Source organism: Elaeis guineensis, chromosome 7, assembly GCF_000442705.2.
Source record: "Elaeis guineensis isolate ETL-2024a chromosome 7, EG11, whole genome shotgun sequence".
Classification (NCBI taxonomy): Eukaryota; Viridiplantae; Streptophyta; class Magnoliopsida; order Arecales; family Arecaceae; genus Elaeis; species Elaeis guineensis.
Genome location: NC_025999.2, coordinates 76,081,606 through 76,108,631, shown reverse-complemented (window position 1 = coordinate 76,108,631; position 27,026 = coordinate 76,081,606). Strand labels below are relative to the sequence as shown.

The window sequence follows — 27,026 nt, the reverse complement described above, 5'->3', positions numbered from 1 at the left end:
CTGAAATTTGCATATTGATATTGAGTTTTTTAGAAGAATAAAAATATCTTTTGAAAATAAACTTTTTTCCTTCCTAATTTCATTCTAGTGGAACAAAAATTGTCAATAGTGGGCAATATATATAAGGGAAGACAAGTTAATAACATCTTAATAAAATAAAAGTTTCTTAAAAAAAATAGAATAGCATAAAGGATCAAATAGTTCAACGATTTAATAAACCAGTATTGCCATCCAACAAAGGACTCCCGATAATAGGGCTTTACCATTAGGTTGATGCTGTAAAAGTACATAGGCTTCCTTGTGTCCTTTGTAGGTAAACTTCTGATATTATTCATACATTCAGTAATGGTGGATATTTTTGGAGCCTGTGGGTCAGATAATGTATCAGTACTCAAATCATTGGCAACTCTCAAAAGTTTTGCTATATTCTGATTCACAGTAGATTGTGCAGACTTAGTGCTCTTTCTCTTACTAGCAGTGTTGCTTCCCTCCCCATTTTTTTTCTTCTTGAGAGCTGATGGGAACATGGAATCACTAGGAGCACTAACACCCATCCTCGGATCATCACTATCACCACTTCCCTCCTGTTGATTAGCATCGGCCTAAGCTATGGTTGGTATATCTCCCAGGGCATCATCAAATGAGTCTAGATTATCTGTACTCTTTTAAGTGGCGAAACAAATTTGGCATGGTGTCCGTGCTCTATGACCAGTTGCAACAATATCAAAGAACAAGTTATCATAATGAAAATACAACAAACTCAAATCTTTATTTCTAAACTTCTTGTAACTCGCATAGCCCGCAATCATTCTAAAAAGCACAACATCAATATATGCATTAGTAGACATTGCATTATGAAATTTTGAAAATTCGAACAACAAGTTTAATAGGTGGTACCTTAATTTTTGCTGCCCACCACTCCTCAGACATCATAATAGTTTTTTGGGTGTCATCCCATCCTAATCCTGTTTTTCCTTTGATAAGATTCTGTAAAGAAGCCATTCACTTTTCATTGAGGTCCAATGATTCATCAATTGCTTCTTGGTGTAATTCCTACCGGAATGCATATTGAATAATCGGACTATATTGGCCAAACTATTTTTGCTCATTCAATCACCTAACCTAATTCCTTTACTAATTTGTTCTTCACAAACTTCAATGAAACAAGGTGGGTATTGTCATTCTAGTTAGCTGCATGCCTATCTTTACTTGTAGCCATCACCTAAAGCCAGTAAGTTATAGAACAACATCTAAGACTACATATGATTACCCCTCAAACTCTTAACATATTTAGCAAAATACAATAGACCAAATATAGAGCATGACCATCCACACACACACACATTGATGTCACTGTCCATAATATGTGGTGCAAGAAAACTAAATAAGAGGAAGGAGGAGGAGGACGATCAGAAGCCACTTACCAGTGGCATCTCTACTCATGGTGGTGGCTGCTATTTTCGATGGAAGAGATAAGAGGCTGCTTTCGATGGAAGAGATAAGAAAGATGTGAGAAAAGAAACGAAAGAGACGTTAGGGGGCAGTTGGTTCAGAATTGAAACAAATAAATAAAGGTAAAATAGATATTTTATTTTGAACTTTAAGTTCGAAGCAAGTACCCAGCTACTTCTTGCTTATTTTGAACTTTTAAGATCCTACTTTAAGTTAACTTTAAGTTAACATTTGTAATAGCCAAACATCCGAGACTTTTACCATCTATTTTAAGTCTACTTCAGGTTAAAATCTCCTCCATCCAAATGGGCTCTTAAACTCAGTCTAGTGTGCAATACAAGACTAGCCTCTTATGTCTAAATAAGTTATTCTGGCCTAGCTAGTTGGATTGGATTTTTCTTGCTTTGGGTAAACTCATGGAACAATCTCCTTTTTTTTTTCTTTCCATCTTTCCTTAAACACGAGGCTATAGTTACAAACTAATGATCAGCAACCCAAATCCTAATCCTAACACTAAAAAAGTGTTTATATTTCCTAACTTTTAATTCTCAAGTTATGATTTTTAAAATAACTATATCCACACCATGCATGGGATATATAGAATATATGCCATCTTAATTTTTTTTATTCATTATGTAATTTTTAGAAATAATATATATTTTACTAATGCATATTTTTAATTTTTAATAAAATATTATTTTATTAATGCATTAATATATTATTTTATTTATTAACATATCATTTTTATTATTTATATTGCATTAACATCTTATTATAGAAATGCCCTTCATTTTCTCTTAAATTATAAAATGACCCACCATATAGACTTCGGCATAGAATTTGAAGCAGAAAGCATTGAAATACCCATTCTTTTTTTACTAAACTACAAAAATATCCCTAGAAACACTCCATGGAAGATGTTACCACTCTTAAAATATTTGCAGCTAAAACCTATCTGGCTAGAATCATAAAGTATATTCGTAGATAAAATTCTCTTTCAAATCTCCCAATTAATTCAAACAAATTCTAAAGCGTCAATCATGAATGGAGATAGTAGCTAAATTTAATGAAATATGGGGGTAAATGATTATTTGCACATCGATTAGAAAAATATATATGAATATATTCTAAGATGTGAAGTTAGAAAATATATGTAGATATATTGAAGTTGTAACCTGTGATATTAAAACCATATGTAGATACATTGAAGTTAGAAAAATATGTATGGATGTGTTCCAAGACGTGAAGTTAGAAAAAATTTCTATAAATATATTGAAGTTGTAACTAGTAATACTAAAACCATTCATCTTTGTATTCTGAAAATGGTCAGTCTCATATGACAAAAGCTTCTAATGTGGTAGAACCTCCGATAAATATGGCATTTGGTGAGGGCTTTTAATATGGAAGATCCTCTTTTGAAAGCTTTTCATGGTTCTTGATGGGGGCTTTTAGAGGGGCAAAGTTATAATTCCAATGAAATAACTTTAATAAACACATAATGGATGAAGACCATGCCAACACAGAAACCTCTATTTTAATACACACACACACACACACACACACACATATTTATTTATTTATTTAAATTAGATTCTATGCATAATAAAAGCTTATCTGAACTAAAACTGTAATATGGTAAATGAAACACAAACAATTTTAGGAGGAAGGTACATTAACATGTAATCCATGCTTAAACTGTTTTTATTAAGACTTCTAATGTATCTAAAATATTTTAAAGCCACCTACATTAGCATGTACAATCATCATGCAAAACTAGTCCAGTTCAATTTTGAGTTGGGTCTAGGCAAGAGTTTTTAGCCCATATGACCAAACCTAAGTTTTCCATCCAGATTAAAAATCAAGCAGTGACATAGGGCAGGGGTGAGGTTCATGGTTAACTAGCATTAAATCTGCAATCTCCGGTTTGCAATAAGCATCTATAAAATTAAACAAGAAATTACAACTATCCAACATGGTTTTAGTTTGAACAAGAAATCTTGTGCTTATATGCTCTCACTTCCAGTTCCTTTTCAATCCATCCAACTCATCTCAAGGTCTGGAATATGGAGAAAAAGGAAGAATCAACAACAAAATGAACTTCTATCGAACAAGAGTAAACCCAATGAATTCTCTGAATCCAAATAGCCTCAATAATTCTTTTCCTATGGAAGATGTACACCTTATAGTTGCAGAGCATCCAGTCCTCTGTTGCTTTTCTCCTCGAAGCTCTATGACAGACACCTGCATGAATGACCCAACAAACTATAAAAATAATAGAAGCTAAACTAGGCTATTTGTTTTATCTAACAATAAGTTCTCATTCTAAATCTCTGGTAATGATTTCATCTTGTCTATCCTTTTTGGAAATGACAGAATAGGAAAATCATACAGACATAATACCAAATGCAGCTTGATGAGTTTTCTTCAGAAAACAATCTGTGTTTGCTTATCTTCTGGAGCAACACACTGCCACAATGACCGGTAGGCTGGAATGTCCACTGCTTTAATACCAATCGCAGCAAGGTTGCGCCCATATTCCTACAAACCAGAGGATAGAGAGATGGCTTATAATTTCTGTTATTATAATGAGAATCACAACTTGTCATGATTTTCTTGTGCATCACTAGCTTCTCAAAAAACGTCAAGGTAAATCCAATGAATTGCATCAAGTTTCAATTTTCAAAATTGCAACTTCATAAACTACTAAAGATTTAACTTATTTGTGCAACAATGATCCTTAATATAGTGGTTTGGAATAAAATATAACCATTTGCTTTCAATCTGAATCCCTTAATTACGTGTATACAATCCTTTTCTAGCCCATAAGATATAAAAGTAGTAGTTGAAAAAGGTAGAAACAACAGAATCATAGCAATTGAAACTGCAAAATCTACTTGCATATTTTGGTAAGGTAATTCAAAAAAGTCAATGTCGTCTGGCTCCCATTTTTGTAACAAGATCAAAATGCTATGGTTCTTATCATTCGTCAATACACGAATATGTAATCCAGTAAACAACAAAGTTGCCCCTGCTAAAAGACTATACACGGAAGAGGCAAAGTTTGAGAATGGAAAAGCCAACACTGAAGATGGTATAACAGAGGTGATAAGGCCCAGATAAACAGGTGTTATATGCATAAAACTACAATATCGCCACTGCATGCAATGACTGGTCTTCCGTAGGAGGAGGTTCATTCCGAGTTAAAAACAACTCCACCGCACCCTAGCCCTTTGGCTACCTTACCTGGTTAGCAAGTAGAAATCAATTGATCGATGTAGCCAAACTATTAAAGATCATTATTTATGCTGTCACAAGTATTCTTGATGGTGTATTCTGGAGTGAGAACAGGACCATTTATTTTTACCAAGCATTCCTATTTAAATTTAACAAAAAAAAGCATACTTATTTAAATATTTCAAATAGCCCATTCAGAGATGGTCAATTGGCTATAGTTCTGGTTACACTAACATTGAGAAGTTCTTATTTTGTAAATGGAAAAGCCACCACCAAAAAGATCTTCATGAAGAGATAAGGCCAGTATAGGGACAAATGATAATTATGCAAACCAACCTAACCTAAAGAATATAATAAACTATTAGTTCCCCATTGTTCCAGTAACTTTCCTTTTTTAATAATAGAACCAGGTAAGTTTAGGTGAGAACAACTTGGTCCAAACCATTTTTACTATCCCACCTGATTAGCAAGTAGATAATAATTGACCTAGGAAACCAGACAGAACCAAAGCATTTAACCAATCCAGTTTACTTGCCAACACAAGCAAGCTGCACGCACACAGGCATGTGCATGAAAGAAAATACCAACACACAATCCTTCAGACAAGTCTCTCTATCTCTCCCTCTTGCCCATGTGTCGTAAGGGGGAAGATGCGTAGGAATGATGTATATGAAGTTAAGACTCAAAGTCTCAAACATCTTCAAATATTTTTTTGTCAGTGGACCAGAGCTGCGATAAAGGGGGTATGCTTGGCATTAAGATGTATAGCTGGATACCAATAGGGGGGGCAAGATATGATCCAATCCGTCAATCCGACCCACGTTCGACCCGTCTTAAACAAGTTTGGATTTGACTTAAACAGGTTCAGATCGTAAACGAATCGATCTGTTTAATCCATTTATTAAATAGATCGGATTTAGATTTAAATTTCTCAACTTACCCAACCTATTTAACCTGCATATAATTTTTATTTAAAATATCTGGGCTATGGAGTGTGGGCCTGTGGTAAAATTTGAGTGGCCCATTTGAATTTATATGGAATACATTTGAAATTTAAAATTACGTGTGAAGCGCCTTTAATTGACCATTGATGTCCCACTACCAGCATGCAGTCTTTTTTTTTGGATTCCGTGTTCCCCACTTTATCTATCTCGTTCCCACTTCCCCCCACTTCTCTGTTCCATCTCACACACTTTCTCTCTCCCTCCCCTCTCCTGTCTTTGAGTTTGAGTCTCCCTTTTTTTTCTTTTTGTTTTCCGTCGAGGGAGGTTGGAGACAAGGGACTGCGGAGAGGCAATGCCAAGAACGGCGTGGGTAGAGGGCGAAAAGGCAGCGAGAGCGACATCGATGTCCCCACTCTCAACTGCGACCCCGCATGCTCGCCCTCGACCCAGCATGCCCATGGTGGTGGCTTTGGAACTCCCCCTATTAATGTCCACTAGAAGCCCTAGAACATACGCATATCGCCGGCCTAGGTCGTACGCCAGTCGCCGCCCTCGGCCGCCTCGCATCGGGAAGAGCCGCTTCCAGATCCCCGCTGCTAGCTTCTCTTAAACAAGTTCCCACATATCCACCATAAAGAATGGGGGGTGGGAACCAGAAGCACTGCCACGGTGCCAACCCCTTCCGCCTCTGCTCCAACCTAAACGTCATCGGCTACTTCATGATCCTCCTCGTCGCCTCCATTATCACCATCTCCTATTGCGCCATCATCGTCATTGCCTAGAGCCCGCTCCTCTTTCGTGAAGGCCTTGTCTCCATCGTGGCCAAGAGCGGAGTCGCGGTCGAAGGTCAACAAGAGCAGAGGCCGGAGAGACGGTCGGGCAGAGATGCGACAAGGGTAGAACCATAGAGATCAGAGACAGGATTTTTTTTAAAATTTTTTTAAACGGGTCATTAAATGGGTTGGGTTAGGTTTTTTTTTAATGGGTTATAAACAGATCATAAACAAGTCGGGTCAAATAACCCATTTATTAAGTAGGTTGGGTTCAGGTTTTAAAACCTCGCCTGTTTAAATAAACAGCTCGAGTTCGGGTTCAGAGTTTTTTGACTCGGCCCATATCTGACCTAACCAGTTTATATCCGACCCGACCTGATTGCCACCCTTAGATACCAATCAACTATGGATCAAGCCAATAAAGAAAAGCATGGAATAATTTCATCTAGAATTTGTAATACCACCAAACCAAACCCAGAAAACACAAGTATACTTGGACCAGACAAGGTGATCAACGCAAGCTAACTTTCAAGCCCAAACACAACCTACAAGGTTTTATTTTAAAATCTGAGTTCAGTTTATATCATTTCCTTGTCTGTGGTCTTTACGAAACATAACTTGCATATGATCCAATAATGATAAGCTGAGGAACATACTGTTATTAATGAAATTTTAACACAAAGGGGATATTAAGAAAACCAGCATCTCGGTATAATACTCCTTACATGGTCGGAAAACGCATAGCTGAAAGCCTTGGATTTGATTGAGGAGAGAAAAGAGGAATACAAGGAATGGATGAGCTATAAACCTCAATCCTCAATTGGAAACTTCAACAGCACAATAAAAGTAAATATATATAGCAAAAGTTCAAAATTTCAGCCAACCAGATCCATCCAGGACTAAGCCAAACTGAACCCAGTCTTTCATGTTTCCAGTTTGAGCTTCAGCAGCAGCTAGTTTAAGCCTGATTTCAACCAGTTTGCATAAACTTGGCTAGTTTTTTCAACTTAAACTGACTGAAGCTTATCATTAATGATGATATTGATCAACGATTTCCTTTAAGTGTCATTTGGGACCAATTCCTCAGTTTTTACATATATTTAGTTATTGTCAATTATGGATTAACTCTTCTTTCTAAAATTAAAAGGGAAAAATATCTACCTCGCATAGTTAAATTTCTGTCTATATGAATTATTTCATCTAGTAACTTTTCGGACCATCTAATTATCAATTATATTCATAAACATATCTAAACAAATGAATAAATATCATCCTGGGTCTCATAAAGACATAGTAGATGGAAAAAAGACTACTTTACAAATTTGATTTGCCAATTAATAAAAATACAGAGGATAAATTGGAAAAGGCCAAAAAACCATTGTCTCCTGAAATACATGATTTCATTCAGGATTTTAAGAATGGGATGATAATAAATCAGAATTTATTCAAGACTTACGTAATTAATTGCCTGAGAATGCTAATGAATGATAAATCTAGACTTCAAGAATCATTTCTTAATTCTAAAAGAACAAAATTAGATTTATTTATTGACAATATTTGGAATAATTATGAATAGATTTCCAAGAAATTCTAAAAACAAAGTTACTTTTATTTTCCAATGTGACTCAATGAATTAAATCTTGGTCAATATCAATCCATCTCGGCCATCCCAAATTCAACCACTGAGATACCAGGCCATGCGCTGAGTGCCGAGACATTGGTACCTATAAAATCAAACCATCCTAGTTGGTACCAATCCATACTGGCCAATCCACCAAACACTTGGTTTAGTTGTTCTGCCTGTACCTAAGAGGCATGGTGATCATGGGATGAGGTTGGCTCTGGAGGAGAAGCTATCAAAGGAGTAGAGGATGAGGCCAATGCATCAACCACTGCTTTGGGATTAGTGAATATCTCCCTCAGCAACCTTGATTTTCACTATCAAAACTTAAAGCTTCCACTTTCATAGATAGATCCCTAAAACTTTTATGGTACTATGACAAATAACATAGTTGACTAAAATGTTTTGCTTAATTGATGTCACCATCAAAATTATGAGACTGCTATGGTATCAAACAAATTAAGGTGAAATAGGATATGCATGAATAAAAATGGTGGGTAATGTCAGCCACATGGATATCTATTTATAACTTATAATAATATACCATTGGACCAATCTTGACTTTATAAAAATAGTAAATTCCAAAGCAGGTACAAAGGTCTACCTTTTAGAATTCTTACATTGGGCATGTGTGTGCACGAACACAAAATGTATATAAACCAGATCTATGCATCAGCTTATATCCTGAGGCAGAACTGAAGGAATCATACCAACAAGAGTTTACTGAAACCATATTCAAATACCTGAATGTCAAGAAACAACTGCATGCAGATCTTCTCCGTATCGGATATATTGTTGTCCAAGGCATCTGAGCTTGCTCCAACTCGTCGTTGTGCACCTTGTCGTAATCTTAGCAGTGAAGATTCTGTTTTCCTTGCCTATCAGAAAGGTTGACAAAAGCAGATCCATTAATGTGAAGAGGTAATAACTCAAGAAGTTTGAAACAGTACTATGGCTTTGCTGACTTACCACACTCACAAGATCTGATGCCAGTTCATAGTACCGATTTGTGATTCTTTCTGTGGCACCATGGAGTAGTTCATTTCTTGCATCTACAGTTAAGTATGAAACACGTTCTCCATCAAGAAATGCCTACAGATGATAATGACAACTCCCGGTTAGGTAAAAAGTTGGTAGGATGTACACACCATGTGGGCCAATGTGATCATTTTTATTTGATAATCAGAGAAGATTCTTTTTCCTTTCCTGAGGAAATGGGGGGATTGAGATATTTATGTATGACATTCTCAATACTCTCAGACAGCATCTGGAGTTACTGCTGATGAAACCCCATTTGCTTCAATACTCATGATGACGGGATATACAACTAATACGCATTATAGAACAATTCTGCTCCATCACCTCTGAAATGCCCCCAATAATTTTAGTCCCTTACCTACTAACATAGTTTTAGAGTTATCACTCACTATAAATCAGGTCAAATCTAATGCACTGAAAAAACAAAAAAACAGCTTATTAGTGGTTGCTGACTAAAAAAGATTGAAACAACAGCTGTTTTCAAGTTCATGGTTCAGAATCCAGGCCAGCACTGGGAATGTTAATTGATTTTGTTTTGTTATAAAGTTACACTTTGGTGAGGAAACCCAAAGGGGAGAATTTATTTTTTGGACAAAGCCAGTGGTTTGTTTACCGGTGGGAGGCTCCAGCAGGTCTTGGGGTATAGTTTGAGGACAAGCTACACATATTTCGAAGAAGCAATGCAAAACAAATATACAATTGTGAGATCTCTTGGGTAAAGAGTCCTCCAAGGAGCACAGCTTAATGGATAGTTATTAGTCGAATGCATAGTTTTAAAACTCAGTTTCCTTTTCGGTTTCAATTCCTGGGTAGATTTTCAATTTCAGCAGCTATGGCAGTTTCAACAATTCCAGTCCAGGTTTTGAAGTTTCCATCGAAAAAGTCAGAAAAATTCAAGGCAGGCGAAAAAAAAAAAAAAGAAAGAAAAAGAAAAAGAAAGAAATGAAGGCTAGTTATTTCACACCATTCTATTGTATGTTAAGTCATCTATAGTCATAATTCATATATTCTGGGTCATGGTTCGCCGAACCGCCCGGTATGGGGCGTACCGAGCCGGACCGGTCCCTTACCGGTCTGGTTCGGGCTTGTTTTTCGGAAAAGGACCCCGAACCGCACCGAACTGAGCGGTTCGGTGCGGTTCGGGCCCATGCCGCCCGAAATCGGACGGTACGGCTCGGTTCTGAACCGGTTCGGGATGAATCGAACCGTACCGCCCATGGGAAAGGGGGGAGGGGGGAAAGTGGCTCAGTTTGATGAGGATCTTGTGTTATTTTCTTGGTATCTGAAATAAAATGAAACCTCAAGCACATCTCTCTCTCTATCATATCTGTTATACCATCTGTCTTGTAGTATCCGATATGATGTATTATATCATATTGATATGTTATTTCATATTATACCAATATTTGGCATGTTGTTTTGTACCAAATTAAAATATATATCGGTATTATAATAGAATGGTGTCAGTATAAGATCCGGTACCGAGATTGTAAAGCTTGTACCATGTATTAGTTCATCGGAATCCAACTCGTAAGATGAATTTGATTTGGTTTTTCATCACCAAACAGATGGAAATGCCTAGGAAAGCATTCTGAGAACTTGAGAGGAACCTGAAAGAAAATTTTGAATCTCTGATAGCTAGTAATGGAGGTTCTCGCCCCAACAATTACTAAGCATTTACCATTACCCTTCTCCCTGTTTGGTACCATGACTCCTTGCTCATTTAATCCTGTGCATTCGTACCGTTTTAAGTATTCATTTCCACAACAATTAATAGCAGTTGTAACAGATAGTTTAGAGGCCTCAACAAGATTTTAAAATACAAATCTCAGTATTATAATCACACAACACTCAGCATTTATGATTAAAAAAGAAGCATGGGCAATATCTAATATTCCAATTAGTAACTCAAAATAGCATCATAAAATTGAATAATATCTGGTTGTATCAATATCATAAATCTTGTGATGCTAGCAGTGGTATATATGTCTCAGAGTTAATGAAGAAATTCTTATGATGGAATCATAAAATTGAATAACTTCTGGTTGCATAATGTTGTGATGCTGGAAGCTTAAACTGTTATATGCGATATCATATAGGATCACAATTGGAGAAAGGCTTTTCATAAATAAGTCAAATAGAAGAGAGTTCAGGTGTTTTACCACCCTAATTTTAATCAAGTTAAATGGTTGAAGGCTTTATAATGTGTTCTGAATCTTCCAAACCTATTTCCTTCTACATGAAACTGATTCGATTGCAACATATGGCTATTAAGAGTCTTTGTACTGCAATCTAACTCCAAATTGAACCAAAATATGTCAATAATATGCAATATAATACCATATTGAAGTTGTATTTATCAATTATTAACTTCAAAAATCCAAAAAAAAAATTTGAAAATCGAAAAAATTATTGTGTACCGGTACCGGACCGGTACGCCCAGACATACCGTGTGTCGGTACGGTACGGTACCGGGACCGACACGCCATCCGGTACCGGTACAGCGAACCTTGCTCTAGGTAGTTTTAGACTGAAATTAGATCATACCAAAGTTTAATACATTAATCATATAACTTGAATGTACTAATTATCAAGATAATAAATATCATCAAATCACTCATAAAATAACAAGTAGAGCATAAAATTAATCACATATCTCATTCTACAAAATAATACAAGCTCTTGGACATGAACAGACATCCTCTCTTCTATATATTGCAATGCTGTTTATAAACAAAGTTTAGATGAGAATAGCACAGATCTGATCATCAGAACCTTAGTTAAATGTGTGGTTGAATTATATTAATGAACTTCTAAAAGCTACATATTTACTTGTTGAAAAAAAGTAGGGCTAACCTGATCAAAACCAAAAAATTTTGTCAGTCTCAGATCAATCTTGGCAAAAATCGATCTGCTTCAGCTGAATCTTTATACCTTGGTTTAATGTGCATGGCCACTTACGGAAAACCAAACCACATGCTTTTTAGCTAAAGATATTTTCCTAGTTAGGTAGCGATGTGCAACAAGGATTAGCTTAGAGATTAAGAAATATATAATCAGGGTTCAAGCCATAAAGATAACTCAAGTTTCAGGAACATTTTTGTCTTAATTTGAGTGCGAAACAAACATACAAATTCTTCTTGGGTGTCTGTGAGATAAAGTAAGCTTTAATCACATCTTTATTATGTTCAATTCTGTTCGCATGTCTTGATAGATTGGTATATGTTCAGCAATAAGCTTTCACAATGTAGTTACATGAATGGGAAGCGAGCAAAAGAAACTGTTTTCTGTTTCCCCCTAAAATTGCTTGGCAGCAGTGGGGTGACTTTTGAATATTGTAGGAAAGGAAGAGGTCTAATGTGTTTATTGAATATACTAAATACCAAGAACCGCTGAATCAGAATCAGAACCGGAACTGGACCCCATGCCAGCTAGCCGGTGGTATGGTTTGGTACGGGCGCATACCGGTCCGTGCCTGCCCGAACCGACAGGCAGAGAAGGGGAGAGGGAGAAGAAAGAGAGGAAGAGAGAGAGGGGGGAGAGAAGGAGAGGGAGCGGAAGAGAGGGCCTCCGGCAGTCATCCGAGCTCTTGCCGAGCTCGATAAGGACAGAGAGAGGGAAGAAAAGAGAGGAAGAGGTCATTACCATATGTCCAGAGGCTATCGAAGGCCTCCGGACAAACGGCGATGCTGCCGCGACGTCTCCAACAGCCAACGAACCCGCATCGAGTGGCCTGAGGGCAATCGAGGCCAGAGAAAGGCACAGTGCGAAATAGGGGTTCGCCCCTATTTCGCCCTTTTTTGGGGTTTTATCATGCGAAGTCGGCAACTGGGTTGCCGACTTCGCCTATTTTGTTTTTATCATTTCAATTAAAGTCGGCAAGCTATAATATTATTTTATTATATTTATAATATTATTTATTATATATAAAAATATTACTTAATAATTAAATTTATATTATATGATAATTATATTCTAAGTATTTATTAATAATTTATTAAATTTAATAAAAAATATTATTCTTTTTTATTATGATTTCAATCTTTTTTATTGTCTATATTAATACATAAGAAGGCTAGATAAATTTTTTTTATTTTTTCTAATTCTAATTCATCGGAGAAAGAAATTCGCTTTTTTACGGATTGCCGACTTCAACCAAAATGATTAAAAAAAAAACAAAATAGGTGAAGCCAGCAACTGGGTGGCCGCCTTCATGCGATAAAATCCAAAAAAAAAAGGACGAAACAGGGGCGAACCCCTATTTCGCACTGGAGGAGGGCAGAGGCCCTCCTTCGGCCTCGACCGCCTTCAAGAATCTCGGCACAGGCTCGGACGACCTCCGACGGCCCTCTCTTCCTCTCTCTCTCCTTCTCTCCCCCCTCTCTCTTCCTCCCTTTTTTTCCTTCCCTTCGAGACAGCCACTATGCCATTTTGTATGCCGGAACTAGACCGGTTTCCTACCAATACAGTTCGGCACGGCCTGGACCGTTCGATTTGAGATGGTTCGGCGAACGGTGCTAAATACTATTATACTCAGTTAATTATGCACATGCGCACGCACACAAAAAAAAAAGGATCAAAATTGACCTAAGCCAAACCACATAGGTCTTTGAGCCTAAAGGACCTGAGCTAGTACAAATTTAGAGCATGGATTAAGCCAAACTCATGCTTTCATCAGATTGGCTTTCAAATGTATGAGTTTGCACCACCCATTAATCACAATAGAGTGACATGAGCTCTTCCAGGATCTGCATGACACAAGCAGTCCCAGCAATTTTTATCCCTTGCTACAATCAAAAGAAAGGAAAACCCTTAAATTTCCACAAAAGTCCACATGGCTCAAGCAATGATATGCCTCAAACATTAATCTCACCTCACAAACTACACGGTTACAAAAAATCATTTCATGCTATAAATACGCACAACCTTTTAAAACAGCAATAGGAATTCTCTATGTTAACCAAGTCTATAAAATAGTTCTAATTTTTACAGACAAGCTCTATTAGAATTCTCTGGAATGACGGGAACAAGCTCCCAACATATCCTGCAACTAACAAAGCTATTTATCATTTTATCACTAAGAGCACACCTCAGAGCAATGAAATATGAAAAGAAACTGCCAAGCTTTCAAATTTCATGGTATGCTCTGTACCAAGGTATGCTGAACCGGTACCGCCGGCCGGCGGTATGGTTCGGTCGGTTTCGTACCATACCGAACCGACGAAGGCAAGTGAACCCGAATCGAAAGAAAAAAAGAGAGAAAGAGAGAGAAATAGAGAGAGAGAAAGAGGAAGAAAGAAAAAGAGGGAGGGAAAGGAGCCGGCGGGGCTGCCGGACGGCCTCCGGCTTGCCGCCGGAGGGCGCAGTCCACGCGCGCAGTGCCGCGGACGTGAAACAGGGGCATTGCCCTTGTTTCGCAATTTTTTTTTAAAAAACCTAGTTTTAAGTGAAGCCGGCAAATAGTTTGCCAGCTTCACGGTCGTCTGTTTCGAACAAGAAGAAGGGGGCGGAGCCACGGAGGAGCTCCCCCCACTCGATCCCCCTCAGGCCGTCGGCGTCGGCTCGCCAGCCACCGGGGGCCTCGCGACGGAGGCGCCATCCGTCCGATAGGTCCCTCGCCCCCCTCCGAGCGCTCTCTCTCTTTCTCGCTCTCTTGAAAGTCCTATCAGACGACATAGGGCTCGAAAGCCCTCCGACGGCCGCAACCAGCCACCGCCGGCCTCCGACGGCTCCCACCTCCCTCCCTCTCCTCCTCTCTTTCTCTCTCTCACTCTCTCTTTTTTTCCTTCCGTACCGCCCGTATACCGAATTTACCGGCCGAATCATGCCGGTTCCTCGCCGGTCCAGTACGATACGGGATGTACCAACCGATTCGGCACGGTATGGAAACCTTGCTCTGTACCATTCTTGTACTTGTGTGATTTTAGATGCAGTATGACCCCAGTATCTACTCATGATTCGCTGAGCCGGGTGATGTCCCTATGGCAATATGGGTTGATACGTTGCACATACATGATTAACACAGAATATGGCAAGGTACGGTTCCGATTTGAAACCTTGAAAGAAGCAATCACTCTACTTATGAAACAATATTGTGACATAATTTGCTTGAAGCACGTAAAAAGCCAAAGGTTCTAGTTCAATATACAACAAGAGGGAGGTTAGGAGGAGGGGGCACTGGGGGAGAGAAAGAGAGAGAGACAATCAGCTCTGCACTTATGCCTCTAGAAGTAATTCTTTTTTGCAACAAACAAGGTAGTCAAAAACCTTGCTGGGAAAATAAAAATAGAAATATAAACAAAACATGAAATCAGCATATCCAATCAGCACAAAGGATTTGCATAATGCACATACAGAAATGAACAGAGGGATTATGCAATGGATGAGAAGGCTGTAATTCTATGTCACAAGATGAAATGTTTCTGACTACAAAATCAAAACATAAAATCATATGAATCAAGAAGAGAAGACAGCACACCTTCAGTGGTCTTAAAATTGCTGACACATATGGAGAATGCCTTACAGGAAGTTTATTAGTCATCCTATATGTTGCTGTGATTCCTTTCAGCTGCCTTAGGTCCTGTGGAAATAATTGATAACAGAAAGTAAATAATTAAAAAGATGGCTAAATATTGTTAGTTGTTACACAGTAATTTTGAACTTGCAACATTATCTGATTTAACGTAAATTAGCTATGAAAGCAAATTCTGGGGGAAAATTGCCTCAAGCAAGCAACATCTTCATGCTTCTCAGATTGGCAAGTACAATTAGGTTGATATAATAGACTGGAAGATGTAGCGCAAACATAAGTTGCCCAACCCGAAATTGGAATTCCAAAAGTACAAATGGAAGCTTTTTTAAGTGCATCAGCTGTTATTTTAATAGAAATATGAAAAGAAAATCAGCGAGAACTAAAGCAAACAGCAAATACGAGAGATGGACACACACACACACACATATGCACATAAAAAAGGTTTGGGGGGGCAGAGGGGGGGACCCTATGCTAGTTGGTGATAAACATACAGTGGCAGAAATAATTGCCTAAAATGGCTGCCTGCATATACGGGGTAGCCTGTCTCTGCATTTTTCTACTGTTAATTATCCCTGCCTGAATATGAGGCAGTCTTGGACATGACAAGGGCAAACAACAGATCAGTCCAACCTCTGCGTTCCACCAATTTGGATATACACCTATTTCAATAGCACCATTTTATGGTGTTTAAGGTAACTGCAGTTATTATGCTGATTCTCTAGATCAGCACGAAGAAAAAAATGGCCAATATGCAAAATGCCAATTAGAAGTTTCTGATTGCCAATTCATTGATAGCACACAAAACATGGAATGCCATATTGGACCGAACTGTCCGGTACACCCCGTGTCATACCGGATGCGTACCGATATGCCGAAACACCCCGTACCGGCACAGGCGTACTATACTGAACCACGTACCAACACTACAGTAGATTTCATCGGTACGGGGTCTGATACCGAGACGGAATTCCTTGCCACAAAATATGCATCTCAATTTAACGTCTGGACTCACAAGATACACAAAAGTTACCTCTAATTGCCTGAAATTTTCACACTGTTCAGGTTTCCATCTTTCAAAAGAAAACTAAATAGACTCCTCATTGCACTGGAATCATATATCTTTTCAGTCCTCTTTCTTAATAGAGTCTTTGCTCCCTTCTCTATCTCCATATACCAGTAACTTCCTTTCCTTTATAAACATTTAAATTATAGAAAGATAAATTTCAGGTCTTCCTTTTTGCATACACTGCCTTCTCCTTTGTACCAAGCTTTCTGTTGAGCATGTTGTTTCTAATGGAGATTTGTCACATATGTCTCACCGCTACAGAAATTCAACACAACAAAAATGCTATTTTATTTCCTTCCCTTTTCAGATGGTGAGACTTGGCGATATGGCCAGGTTACGCCATTGTGACCTCGAGTTCAAAACATGGAAACAGCCTTCCTGGATAGGGGGGCAAAGCTATGAACATCTGACCCACCATAGACCCCACACTGACGGGAGCCTCATGCATTGGGCTGTCTCTCTCTCTCTCTTTTTGATCAAATTCACAATACACACTAGCAGCAAAATTAGTGAAAGCAACATCACATGGTATGGGGCCATGGGCTGGCCTAGTGAACTTATCCAGTGTTTGCACTGTGTACAATGGTTTTCAACTTGAAGCTCATAGTACTCTGTTTTTGTAGAGTTCTTTGTTCAATCAATTAACAAAGATGCTCCCTTTGTCCGTTCTTTATGCTGATTTATAATGAACTTACAGCTCCTAGTTTTATGCAGGCACCAACAAATCATTTTTCAAGACACTTCATTAGATGTTTTCTGAAGTTCATTAAAGAAATGCCTAGACTGCTTATTTTCATCTAAATGTTGTCATTAATTGCAAAAGAAGAAAAAAAACATTTCAATCATCCTTCTTGACATCCAAATAGTTTGTCAAAGATCATTAACAACAATGTAACCAACGCCACCTTATTCTAGTCGCCCTTCCTTGTAACTTCATTTGGATAATCTGAGTTAATGGTTTAACTGGGAGAAATCAGATGCATAAGCAAAAACTAATGGATTCCATTCCGCCTAATTGAGTAATTTGATCAAAATCATGCTTCAATTTTGATGCTTGCTAGTTTTTTCAAATAATCTTGATATAAGTCCATTTTCAGACAGTTAACTATGCCCACTTCATGTTATAACATTTTATACATCAAGCAGATTGCATTTAGTCCTAAAACAAAGGTTCACTGTGCCGGAACCAGACCTCATGCCCGATTGACCAGCGGTATAGTTCCGTATGCCTCCGTCCCATTCCATACGAGTCTGAACCGACATGACAAAGTAAGCAAGGGAGAGAGAGAACCCGGGGGGGGGGAGAGAAAAAGAGAGAGGAACAGAATGAGGGGGACTGGGCAGGGAGGCCAGCAGTGGAGAATAGAAGGCCTTGGAGGTACTTGGAGGGCAGGATCTTCCTCCCTACCCTCCGTTGGGTTGAAACAGGGGTGACCACCCCTGTTTCGATCACGATCCATTTATTTTTTTTCACCATCCATAGTGAAGTCAACAACAAGGAGGAAGGTGAAGCTGGCAACAAGGTTACCGCCTTCACAGTAAATCATGATTGAAAAAAAAAATAGAATTACGATCAAAAACAATGGAGGTCACCTCTGTTTCAATCCAACAAGGGCAGGGAGGAAGATCCCGCCCACCCAGGGCCTTCGCAGCCCTCTGACGGCCACCACCGGCCTCTCCACCCACTCCCCCTCCTTCTATTCCCCCCCCCTCTCTATCTCTCTCTATTTCTCTCTTTTTTCCTTCCTACGGAGGAAGGCGAAGCTTTGGAGGCCTCGGCGGCCCTCCAATGGCCTCCAGCGGCCTCTCCAGTCCTTCCCTCCTCGCTTTCTCTTTTCCTCTTTTTTCTTCTTCCGCCTCACTGGTGTACCATTTTTGACACCAGAACTATGCCGATCAACAGCTGATACAGTTTGGCATGCCCTAAACCGGCCAGTTCAGGATAATTCGGTGAATATTGCCTAAAACCTTATCAAACCCATATATATTACCATCCAAACTGACATGCAGTCCACATGATTCCTTAGAGAAGGCTTTAGCATGAAATTTCTCATGTGTGAACACCAATGGAAAACCAACCTAATGGTAGAACAAAGGATCCTCATTTTTAGACCCCATGCATCAGAGGGGTCGAAATAGCTGCTCAATATAAAGTTTGGATGAATCCAATGTCAGAATTAATTTCACCTAGCCCATTATGCAACCCCATGTAATCTGATCCGTAAACAACCTGCAACCTCCTTTTGCAAAGGATTGACTAAATCCATGTTGACTAACCCTGATCCAAATACTTATTAACAAAGCAAAAACTGAATCTCATTAAATCAGGTACAAACAAAATTATGAAACCATTTCCTAGTAGTTCAGGTTTCTAGGGTTTTGCCCCTAAGTAGATCTGACTACTTTGTAGCCCCATCACTAAAATATGGGTATCCCGCATCTATTCATCAGGTAGGTAATCCTTAAAGCAAATCAGGATCTATCCAGATTCATACCACATATAACATGCAATACCCTTCTAACTTAACCTTGGACCCACCCAATTGTGTCATTCAGCATACCCAGCCCATGCAAGTGCGCATATGCATGCATACACATACATATATCCATACTACAGTCATTCTACATGGTTTATTATCAATCACTTATAAGCATTAATCATTTTTCGCTAAATTCCTTCAGCACTATATAGTTGCTTATATCTAAGGCTCCAAGAGTTATATAAAAGCCTTTATTTTGTATTTTCAGCATATGCCAGACTTGCAAAATTATAACATCTGATGATCAAAAGTTTAGAAGTCAAACTTGGAAAGGACAAAGGAAGAATTGCATTACAATCTTTTATGAACAAGAGCAATGTTATTATTTACCTCCACAGATTTCTCAACAATGGCCTCAATCATTGTATCCATTACAGGAGGCAACAAATCCTCCAAAGATTTTCCAGCTTCTAAAACGCTTTGTTTTACAAGATCAAGAACTTCAGCCGAGCAGGACTTAAGAAGTTGAAGCACATGTCTAAGGTAATCACCAGAAAGCTCACAAACCAGGAAATTTACATCATGGATTACCTGCGCATGGAAAAGCAAGATGAATATGCAGCATAAGAAAATATATGTTATTGTGCCAAGATGCATAAGACAAAACAAACTAAGATTACAAACTCAATTCCATGTTTATACACAAGGCATTCATGTTGGAGTGCCATCTTTCCAAATTAAGCATGGCAGTCCCATCCAAGGTTTGCCACACTATACCAAATTGGCAAATACAGAGCATACTGTACCATACCGATTCGGCACCGGTACGCAGTATAGGGGTGTATCGACATAGTAATAGGTTGGTACCAGTACAGAGCCCGCTACCAAAATAGCGAACCTTAGTGCCATCAGTTCGCTTCCACTTTTCCTTTTAAACCAAAAGCCACAAACTTTTAGCATATTCGAATACTATCTCACTCACACAGAATTAGAGGAACTTTAAGGCATTTATGAAGTGCAACTTCATTCTCTTTTGTTAGTCTTGATTCCTATAACTTCTAGGTTTTTTTGTTTTATTTCCCTCAACAATAGATTCTCGAGCCTAAAACATATTAACTTATTTCATCAAAGCAACAATCTGAACAACTGCAAATCCTAGCCAAGAACAAGATAACTAGGCCAAAAATTGACAGAGTTGGCCAAAAGTATTCCCTAGCTGACCCAACCTCTTAGTTGTTTTTTCCACCAGTTTCGGTCTGCAACTTTTGTGATATCTATTAAATAGTTAAGTTTTGGCCAAAACTACTCCCAAGCTGACTCAAGCTCTTGGTTGTTTTCCAGCCAGTTCCTGTATGCAACTTTTGTAATGTCCTTTAAATAGAGAAAGCATTTTGAGAATCATAATCAATTTAAAACTACCTGTGTTTAGTTCCATTTTAAATAGGCTCATGCAAAACAACAACATGAATTGCTTGAAATTGGATTAGAGAAGACCTTAAGTCTTAAACTAGCGTTGAACATGACTTGGGCTAATTGTAGCATTCTATAAGGTCCTAAAATTTATAAATTAGTGATGATTCATATTCTCATATCGGTAATTAATCCTCCTATTACTTCTGTCTCTTTCCTCTCATCATATATTTCTTGTTCTTGTTATCTACTTTAGTATATCCCTATTCTCCATGACGAGAAGGCTGGAGGCATATCTCTTCTACCAACAAAATCTCTTATGGAATACCACAGAAAAATCTTTTCCCAAAAAAAAAAAACTTACCTTTCCAGAGTCTAAATCCATCAACCTTATCAATATCAGATCTTATCGCACAACAACAGCTCCTCTATGAACATACAGTCAAATGTCATGTCAGTAATAAAGCAAGGAGATCTCCTTCCTGACTCATCTCAACAGCTTTATGAAATCACTAAAAGATACACTTTAGCTATAAATCCTACAGAAACATCTGTATAGCAAAACATCATTCATATCTCCAAAACTGACCAACTCTCGGTGACACATGATGCCACGTGAGTATCTATTTAAGTGCATTAGTCATTTGACATTAACTCTATCAATCATCTTGCACCTCAATAAACTATCTCTTACTCCAACCTATTTTCCAGTCAAGGAGGCTTCTCACAGTTCCAAAAGCCATTAAGATAGCCTAGTCAATTGGCCAAAAAAAAAAAAAAGCAGTCAATAGTTTCTTCTATTGTATAAAGTAAAAAAGCATCCATCACATGCATGCAATGTATATATGCCTATAATATTTCATGTAGGTCAAAATAGAATTCCATGATTCTTTAACCTCTCTCTAGACATACTAATAATTTATAATATTTCTTCTTTTCTTTAGTCTGTAATGCTTTTGTAGACTTGGTCTAGATAAAACATTTTTACAGATTATAAAACAATTTAATTCTTTTATGGTTTTCATGCCATTATTTCCTGTATTCTTTTAGGCTGATTTTACAACTTGATATATCTCATAAAAGAATTCATTCTAGAGGTAGTCCTAGATTAGGATATGACAAAGCTTGAAATAACATTAAAGGCAACCCTATATAGGAAAACTGGTGAAGGAAGATTCATACTCATCCCGGACAATTTGAACAAAGATTGATGGTTATGGTTAGTTAGAGAGTGAACAGAAAAGGACTTAACAAAGAAGTCTAAATCATGATGCTGGTTGAGTTATCAGTTAATAAGGCACAACAGCATTGCACTTCTAGTTCAAGATGGCGAATTATTTTTAATAGCACATACATCATTCAACCAGTAAAGAGATATGACTCCCATTTATTTAAAATCAAAAAGTGTTTTGAAGTCGTACAGTGAATCATTCTCACTTTCACACCGAAGAAAACGATTGAACGAGAAGTGAATTGCCAATGTGCAACAGCATATATTATTCAAATTAAAAATGAAACTGAAGGAAAATTCATATGAAATGAAAACACATCTTCTAACAGAAAATAGCAACAGAACCATTAGGTTAGGAAATGCAATCTGGATGTGACCATACATAAATAAAATCTTCAATGTGTGCAGACTTAGCCCACTCAGTGTTAGGTGTAGAGTTTGAGTTGGCACTACGTGCTTTGCGAGCAGCTAGACCAGATGACAACCAACTTGAGTATCTGTTTGCATGTCCAAAAAAGCATATAAGAAATTGACATATAGGCAAACATGTGTACAAAAGAAGATGCTTGGGCTTGCTGACCTAGAAAGAAGCTGCAAAGATAAGCGAAGGAACTTATCAGAGTAAGAAAGAACAAGAACATCATCACTCCAGCAGGATCTCAAGCTTTCCATCAGTGTGATACTTTGTTTCAATGTCAGTTTCTGGTGTTTCCCATGACTGTCATGCAAGTTTTCGGTGGTGGTAATGGCAGTAACCATTAGAGCAGAATCCAGGGCACCAGCAATCTCTTGAAACCTGAATTAATAGAATTATTAGCTGTAGGAAACTCATAGAGCAATGAAATGAACTCATATATATATATATATATATATATATATATATTATATTTTCATATATATATTATTATATATATATATTATAATAATAATAATAATAATATATATATATATATATATATATATATATATATATATATATATATATATAATACCTTAGTGAGAAATAAACCCCAACATTCCACTGTTTCATGAAGTCTACATAGACAGCCTCTGATCTGAATCTTGACACAGCGGATCTGGACGGACAGTAACCTTGCATATGGAGAATATCGTGAGACAAATACTGCAAGCAATCTAACTTAAAAATGTATTGCTGAAAAGAAATCTGGAATTCCAGTTAGTGCTGTGAATTATAATTTTGTAAAAACAAATTAAGATGAAATATAACACTTTCTCATCATATATTTATTCTCCTACAAGCGCAGATAAATCTTCCTCAGGAGAGAGAGTATGAGGGAAGGGGGACTAGAAAGAGGAGAAAGTGAGTCCTGCAGACCCACACACGGAGGTGCGCGAGCGCGCACACACACACGGAGGATCAGCAACTAGTGTCATCTAAATCTGTCCCCTAACTAAAACAAAATGCCACATGGCAGTGATCAAAATCACCATGCCTGAGTGCAAACACTTTAGCTGAACATCTTGCTCACAGATATATACTTCAAAAGTCACCTCCAAAACTCACCCATTAACAGGCATTTATTAACAAGGAATGTTTCAAAAATATCCATAGACTATCACAAACTTCAAAAGTTCCAAGTAGTAGCTGGTTGGTACCTTCAAGAAATGTGAGGAAACCCAGGCTTGATTTGTAGTTCCTCAGAAACTCTGTAGGTCTTCCAGGAGAGAATGCACCAGGTTTCCCCTTTTGAAGAGCAAAAAGGACCTCCTTAAGTATTGAATTTGCCAGGAAATCAAAAACATGCAAACCTGAATTTGCTGAAATCACAATGAAAACTGAATGAGCTGATAGAAGAAATTCAATCTTAACATGGGGAAAATAATTTGAATTTGCTGGAAAATTTGAGGAGTACTAAATAAGATGATAAAGGATAATGCAGGCAAGTTTCAAAACCTGTGGATGATATTTCCAAAATAAATTTGCAATCCTTCTCGATACACTGCATTATTTGTTGATAATCCTCCTGGAGTCCATCTGATGAACCCCCACCAGCTACCTGCAAGTGGCTATAAGGAATAATTTTCTGAACCAAGGGAGATACGATAGTCGTGCGAAAATGATTCTCAGCTGCTGAGGTGTCATCAATTGCAGCATATGCACGTAAGCAGTTGTAGATTGCATTTGCATCTCGATGCTCTAGGCTGTCCACAAAACAATGTCCTAAGCTGTCATCCAGTAATAATGTAGCATTCTGGATCCTCTTCTCCATGTTCTCGATGAAGGGAAGGTTCTGTACTGCCATAAATTAAAACAGGAATAAGAACTAAATGCATATTTTTTTACAAAAAACCTACTGAAGAAAATCCATTCTTTAATGACAGAAAAGCTAATTATATAAGTATTTAGCATATAAGATTAGATAGAAGCAGCATGAAAAATATGCATGCAATGCCAAGGCTAAATTCCTTCCAACAGATCAAATATAATAGAGCACAAATAGAATAGTCCAGAAAATTGTATTAACTTACCCTCAAAAAGCACAGGATTTGCTGTCCTTACATATACAATAGTACCTATTAAACTATCATGGTAACTAGAATTTGATGCTTCATGGTTCACTATTAACTTCCTTTTACCCTTATCTCTTTAACTATCCAAATTCAGAACCGTCTAAAAGTCAGAAACCAAAAATGTTAATGTGCCCAGTGGTGACAAACTTTTACCTTCCTCGCTACCCTGACCATACATCTAATTTATATCAGCATAATATTCCCAATATGTATTACACCAGATATGGACAACGATATTGATATCCAATTGATAAACATATCCACATCCATATGAATAGAAGACTGGTACAAATATGATAATACATATAACCGATCAATATATGTTTCAATTGCAACTCTTACTTTTTAGGTTTTCTTCTTTCATTAGCAGATCCTTGAAGACTGCCAAAAGATATAAGATAAGCAACACTGCAACACAAATTGATGCTCATTCCTAACCGAGAAAACATTTCCAACAAATTAACAATTATAAGATTGCCTATTATATGACAGAGTACAACAACAATTCTGGGCAAGTGAAGTAGACCTTTGCATTAGCGATATAGAACTTAAGCCGATTCATCTCACTAGCGATTCTTTCCAAAAGAATGCTTTGAGTCTCTCTGAGATTTGCTCCGCTTTCTATGTGCTGCAAGGCATTTTCACTGTTTGGAGCGCTACTATCTATAGACGCCATGTCCGCAGTTGACAGATCAGATGCTGTAGTTGGCAATTCCTTGATAAGTTTCTCGACCTGCAGTAAAAGGGGAACCAGAAAATGTAAATCATTCAATGAACAATTAATCAATGGATGTATTGGAGCAACAAGCATTCCAAAGGGCCCCAACTCTATCAACAGAACATGAATCAAGCATACAGATCTTATAATGTAGTGATGATCAAATAAGATAACACACTTAACTGATGTAGAAAATAAAAATTTCATAAGATAACAAAACGTGAAGATTGAAGAATGTGAAAGGAAACTCTACATGAGAGGAAAAGAAATTTCTATAAGAAATCTAGAAAACAAAGTGAGTTTCAGTTCATCAACTTATTTTCCTGCTATAGATATTTTTCCTAACCAACAAGGCAACAAACTGCGGCTGAAAGGATCTAATTACCAATGAAAGATAACCAGAACAATTGATCACATACTTTAACCTATGAATGGTTCAAAACAAACCAGTATTGGCGTCTTTCTAAAACAGAGAACGGACTTCAGCCAAAATCATTGGATCCATATCAAAATTAGGTCAACCAAGCTAGAAAGATTGCTTCTTTGATCAAAGAAACGACGCATTTCGCCATTAATTTGCCCTACTAATATCTATATCTAAAATGCATAAGATTTCGGTTCTAATTTCTGATCAAATGTGATAAGAGTTGTCAGATCCAGGCACCTTGGAGACGACGTGGAAAGTGTCAAGCAGCAACTCGAGGATCTCGCGGGCGGCGGAGGCCTCGGCGCGCTGGCGGAGGCCGCTGCAAAGGTTGGCGAGGGAGGAGTCGACAACGGCATGGAAGGCGGCGACCTTGTCGCGGAACTCGGCGAGGGGAGCGCGCATACGGGCGACGGCGGAGTCGACGTCGACGAGGCGGGTACTGAGGCTGACGAAGTCGGCGTAGTCGCGGTTGATGAGGTCGACGAGCTCGGCCTTGAGGGCGGCGAGGTGGGCGCGGAGCTCGGCGGCGAGGCTCTCCAGGGGGACGAAGGAGCGGAGGTCGGCGATGTAGGACTCCGGCTCGAAGTCCGGGCGGAGGAAGGAGGCGGCCTTGAACCAGAGCGGCTGAGACTCGATGGGATCGCCGAAGAGATCCGTGGCCGATCGGGGAGGGAGGAGCTCCGCCATGGCTCTAGGATTTTCGGCGGTCCTTCTTTCTTTCTTTCTTCTCTAGATCGCTTCTTCTTCTTCCCTTCTTCTACAATAGTGTGCAGTGAGAAGAACGCGAAGGCAGGAATACCGTTTCAAGATCCAGAAATGGAGAACGAGATGGGTCAGATAGTTGTGCCGGCGGAACCAGTTAAAGGAGACGTGGAGTGCCTTTCTACTTTTTGCCAAGCCACCCGACCCCAATAATCATGTCACCCGACGTGCACCAATCTAAGCAGGAAAAAAAAAAAAAAAAAATGCTAAATCTGCATCTTTTTTTCTTCTTTGGCATCATGAAAATTCAAATAAAAAATAAAATTAAAAAAAAATGTGCTTTCTTTTATTTGAAATTAAGAGGGTATTTGATTTGCAATCGATAATGAGAATCAGAATAGCTTGAAATCGAAATCGAAATCGAAATGGTCAAATCTTCTGAAGCATTTGGTTTGGGATCGGAATCGAAATCAGAATCGAAATTGAAATGAAAAATTGAATCTATGAAAGAGAGTAGGAATTGAGTTCTATATAGATTGAATCATTCCCATTCCACCCCGAAATCGGAATCGAAATGGGACTCCTCCCAATCAAACAGTTGGAATGAAAGTCATCAATTTCGATTTCGATTCCAAACCCCCACTTTTCCCAACCAAACACCCTCTAAGATTTTTCTTATCGAGGGGATTAATTTGAGACTGTTGGGATTAGATCGGATCAAACAAATCTACTATTAACTTTTCTAACAAAATTTGAATTTGATGCAAATTCCAAAATTTGAACCCAAGCATACTTCATTGAGTTAGTTTATTTTAAATGCCTTCTAAAAATAGATTAAAAAAATTTATATCCTACAAATATATAGT

The 27,026-nt window shown here is 38.1% G+C and overlaps 1 protein-coding gene and 1 long non-coding RNA gene across 3 annotated transcripts; both read right to left on the bottom strand.

Annotated features, from left to right (window-relative positions):
* Positions 1-224: 224 nt before the first annotated feature.
* LOC140859224 (uncharacterized) lies at positions 225-2,069 on the bottom strand. The gene is made up of 2 exons (XR_012142694.1): positions 898-2,069; positions 225-810 (listed from the first exon to the last, which is right to left on the bottom strand). It is a non-coding gene; the product is annotated as an uncharacterized lncRNA (long non-coding RNA).
* A 1,265-nt stretch (positions 2,070-3,334) lies between these two features.
* LOC105048924 (conserved oligomeric Golgi complex subunit 2) lies at positions 3,335-26,299 on the bottom strand. Of its 2 annotated transcripts, none has more exons than XM_010928418.4 (13): positions 25,696-26,299; positions 24,840-25,046; positions 23,697-24,033; positions 23,399-23,560; positions 22,774-22,873; positions 22,362-22,577; positions 22,164-22,278; positions 19,531-19,731; positions 15,541-15,642; positions 8,994-9,116; positions 8,768-8,902; positions 3,846-3,990; positions 3,335-3,693 (listed from the first exon to the last, which is right to left on the bottom strand). In XM_010928418.4, exons 1-12 carry the CDS (start codon positions 26,143-26,145, stop codon positions 3,877-3,879), a joined length of 2,262 nt encoding a protein of 753 aa, XP_010926720.1. In that variant the 5' UTR covers positions 26,146-26,299; the 3' UTR covers positions 3,335-3,693; positions 3,846-3,876. The 2 variants fall into 2 exon arrangements, with proteins under 2 accessions (XP_010926720.1, XP_010926719.1); XM_010928417.4 differs by having other exon boundaries at positions 3,853-3,990; positions 25,696-26,298.
* Positions 26,300-27,026: the final 727 nt, after the last annotated feature.